This window comes from Diaphorina citri, unplaced genomic scaffold, assembly GCF_000475195.1.
Source record: "Diaphorina citri unplaced genomic scaffold, Diaci psyllid genome assembly version 1.1 scaffold1751, whole genome shotgun sequence".
Lineage (NCBI taxonomy): Eukaryota > Metazoa > Arthropoda > Insecta > Hemiptera > Psyllidae > Diaphorina > Diaphorina citri.
In genome coordinates this window covers 59,165-63,565 of record NW_007379177.1, presented here as the reverse complement: position 1 = coordinate 63,565, position 4,401 = coordinate 59,165, and the positions used below count along the sequence as shown (strand labels likewise).

Here is a 4,401-nt window from a genome sequence, read left to right as displayed (position 1 = left end):
TCCTTCTAGAATAGGTATTGAATATTCTTCTGCTTCTTTTTCTTCTTTTTTAGGTATATATAAAATTGTTCCATTTCAATTTAAGTATTTTTTTTCTTTTCCCTCTTTTTTTCCTTCTTCTTCTTCCTCTTCTTTTTCTTCTCCTCCCTCTTTCCCTTCTCTTTCTTTTTCTTCGTCTTCCTTTATCGCCTGTCTCGCTTTTACATCTCGTGGTAAAGGCGTTCGTCTGGTAATCTGGAGAGCTTGGGTTCATGGAACCTGATATTAACCTACTTTTAATCTACAGATTCGCTTACCTCTCTACAACTCTCTCTACACTCTATAATGTAACTGTGAAAAGCTCTCTCTCTCTCCTTCCCTCCCTCTTACTCTTATGTAACTGTGAAAAGCTCTGTCTCTCTCACACACATTGTATTATAGAATTACGAGGAACAAAGAAAGTTTCACCTCATTATTTCTCCAATTTAATTACATACGTGATTCTCTCCTTTTTCATTCTCTCCCTCTCTCTCTCTCTCTCTCTCTATCTATCTATCTCTTTTTCTCTTTGTTGTTAGGAACGTGTCATTGCTGGAAGGTCTTTTTTGTTTCATAGTTTTTTATTTCTCTCTCCTTTGTCATGTTTTCCCCCTCTCCTTCTTCATCTTCTTCTCCTTCTTCTTCATTTTCTTCTTTTCTTTCTTCTTCTTTTGTCATCTTTTCCCACCTTCGTAGATTTACGTGGTATTATTGTCTCTTTCTCCTTTCTTTTCCTTCCCTCTAGTTCTTCTTCTTCTCCTATTTCTTCTTCTTCTCTTTCTCTTTCTTCTTCTTCTTCTTCTTCTCTTTCTTCTTCTCTTTCTTCTTCTGCTTCTTCTTCTCCTTCTTTCTCTTCTTCTTTTTCTTCTTCTTCATCTTCTTCTTCTTTTTCTTCTTCTGCTTTTTCTTTCTCGTTCTTCTTTTGTCATCTTTTTCAACCTTCTTAGGTCTTATTTTTTTTTTTATTATTTTATCTCTTTCCCCCCCTCTTCTCCCTCTGTCTCTGTCTTTCTCTGTTTCATTTTAAATCTCTTTGTTTTCAACTTTCAACATATGAAACGTGACTCCCACTCCTAATGATCTCTCGCTCTCTCTCTCTTCTCTCTTTCTCTCTCTCTCTTCTCCTCTCTTTATCTCTCTCTTTATTTCTTTCTCTCTCTCTCCCTTTCTCCTCTCTCTCTCTCCCTTTCTCCTCTCTCTCTCTCTCTCTGTCTTTAGAAAATTAGGTATTTAATTATTTTGCACTCTTTCTTTCATATATCTCCCCTCCCTCTCTCTCTCTCTCTCTCTCTCCATTTCCCTTTTAATTTTTACTTAGGTAGTTATCTATTCATAATATCGTGTTTACATTGAATTATATTAAACTAGAATTATAATGAGAGAGGCCCATCTCCAAGAAGTTAGGCAAGAGCTTAGGAGATGACAAAAATTGTACATTTAATTATGTGTGAAATAAATGAGAAATATTAATCAGTCAATTAATCAATTAATTATATATTATATGTCCTTTCCTACTCCCTCTCTCTCTAGTTTGTTGAATTTCCACATTTTACCCCCACTCCTGACGCAGAGTGAACGCCGCATCGATGCGGCGTAGGAATGAAAAACAGACCTTATATCTACCTAATTGGCTGATGCTGATACCTACATAATTGCGGACAGATCCCTTTTTCCTCGACCCTTGGGCTACCTGGTTGCAAATATTGTTAGATGAAAAATTGAAAACTTTAATGTTGAATATCTCAGTTTGATGATTTTCATTTATTGCCCTTTTTGCACCCAGCTCCTCAATAGTGATAACTTTTTTTTCGATGAGTTACAGCGTTTTTTGTAAACATACTTTTCAAGGATTTAGATGAAAAATTGAAAACTTTAATGTTGAATATCTCAGTTTGATGATTTTCATTTATTGCCCTTTTTGCACCCAGCTCCTCAATTTCCATATATCTACCCTATTGGCTGATGCTGATACCTACATAATTGCGGACAGATCCCTTTTTCCTCGACCCTTGGGCTACCTGGTTGGAAATATAGTATACAGCAGCCGTTCCGAGAACGAACATTATCCGTTCAGGATAAAATCCGCCCCGGGCGGGAATCGAACCCGCGGCCTAGAGCTTACAAGGCAGACGCGCTACGAACCTAGCCAGCTAGGCTGGCGCTTTTCTAGTAATTTATTGTAGTTTTCTGCTTCCCCTAATTGATTTCAGATAACACTGTGATCGCGTACGTCAAGGACCTGCGCATCGCTCTCTCTAACGGGAGTCTCATGTTTCCGCCGTTCCCGGAGACCGGTTTCAGGCCGGACGTACACTCGACGGTATACAGGTGTCGGGCGTCTAATGAGGCCGGAGTCATATTGAGCCGTTTCGTGCACGTCAAAGCCGGTGAGTGAAAAAAAAAGCCGGTCAAAGCCGGTTTTTCTTCTTCTCCTTCTTCTTCCTCTTCTTGTTCTTGTTCTTCTTCCTCTTCTTGTTCTTGTTCATCATCTTCTTCTTCTTTTTCTTCTTCTTGTTGTTCTTCTTGTTCTTGTTCTTCTCCTTCTTCTTCTTCTGTAAGTTTAATTTAAAATTATAAATGTACTTTGAAAATAGAGAGAGAGAGAAAGCGGAAGAGGGAGAGAAAGAAGGAAAATAAACGAAGAGAGAAAAAGAGAGGCAGAACGCAGAACGAGAGACGGTGTGATAGTGAGTGAGAGAGAGAGAGAGAGAGACGGAGAGAAAGGAGGGGAAATAACAAGGGAAAGGATGGAAAGAGGGCAAGCGTGTCCAAAATCCAACGTATTAAACATGTCCATTAAAAAGACTTCGACCTTTTTCAGCCATTATTATTACTTTATTTCCCATCGTTTAATATTAGACTCACGTATTCCCATGTGACATTATTGAAGATTAATCACTTTCCATTACTCTCCTCATAAAGTATAATTATGTCTATAGCATGTGTGAAGGCACCTACACACGACGTTTCTAGTTCATTTGGCGACAGAAAAAAGAAGAAAATAAAAAGAAATGATGAGGTTATTATGTTTTCAGTCAAATGATTTTTTTTTAGTTTTTAGAGGTTTGATAGAGGAAACCTTCTCTACAATGAAGTCCATGGCAATGAACCGAACAATGTGGCTGTGAGAGGAAACCGTAACTGCCAAGGTCTTATCGTCCCGAAATCGAAGAAACACTCATCTTTAAAAAAAAAAAAAAAAAAAAAATGTGGCTATTACGACAAGGCGAAGCCTTTAGGAGATGATGATGATGAGAGGAAACCGTAACTGCCAAGGTCTTATCGTCCAGAAATCGAAGAAAGAAGCAAGGCAGGAGAGGAGAAAGAACGAACATTATCCCATCAGGAAAGTCACAAAAGATCTAACCAGGTCGCAGTGACATAGGGCGTTTATTATAGACGATTTCCCTACTTATAGCAATACCAAATTCGTTCAGGATAAAATCCGCCCCGGGCGGGAATCGAACCCACGGCCTCCCGATTAATTATACTCGACTGAGGTTGGTCAACGCTTTCTCAAAAATGTTCAAAAATGAAATTTTGCTCGCCTTTTTTTTAAGAGTTTGACAGAGGGAACTGTAACTGCTATGGTCTTATCGTCCCGAAATCGAAGAGAGAAGGAAGAGGTTTGACAGAGGGAACTTTAACTGCTATGGTCTTATCGTCCCGAAATCGAAGAGAGAAGGAAGACAGGATAGGAGAAAGCCAGCCGTTCCGAGAACGAACATTATCCCATCAGGATAAAATCCGCCCCGGGCGCGAATCGAATCCGCGGCCTAGCGCTTACAAGGCGGACGCACTACCACCTAAGCTAACTAGGCTGGCGCTCGCCCTTTTGATATTCTATTCTATTCTAACCAAATACTAGGTATTATACTCCGTATTGATTTCATTGCCTGTGGCCACCGAAAATACATGAACGCATGGGATAAAATCCGCCCCGGGCGGGAATCGAACCCGCGGCCTAGCGCTTACAAGGCAGACGCACTACCAACAAAGCTAACTAGGCTGGCGCTCGCCCTTTTGATATTCTATTCTATTCTGACCAAATAGTAGGTATTATACTCCGTATTGATTTCATTGCCTGTGGCCACCGAAAATACATGAACGCATAATTGCAGTAAATTAATTATTCAAATTTATCCCAATTAATTAATGATCAAAACATAATTAGCAACGAATAATTGAGGAGCTGGGTGCAAAAAGGGAAATATGGATTTTTTGCCGTTTTTGCGTAAAACGGTTTTTTGAATAGAAGCAAAGTGGTTCCTCTATACGTTCGGCTTTTAACTTGCAAGTTGATAACTTTTTTTTCTGATGAGTTACAGGCGTTTTGTAAAATACTTTTCCATTAGGATAAAAAATTGGAAATTTAATGTGAAT

At 39.1% G+C, this 4,401-nt stretch overlaps 1 protein-coding gene across 1 annotated transcript in view; it reads left to right on the top strand.

The window, feature by feature from the left end:
* Positions 1-2,224: 2,224 nt before the first annotated feature.
* LOC103517118 (Down syndrome cell adhesion molecule-like protein Dscam2) overlaps positions 2,225-4,401 on the top strand; it is a gene marked incomplete at both ends in the record, with an annotated part of 61,238 nt that continues 59,061 nt past the window's right edge. The window contains one exon of the mRNA XM_026829329.1: positions 2,225-2,405. Within this exon, the coding sequence (XP_026685130.1) occupies positions 2,225-2,405 (181 nt within the window). The remainder of the gene's footprint in view (positions 2,406-4,401) is intronic.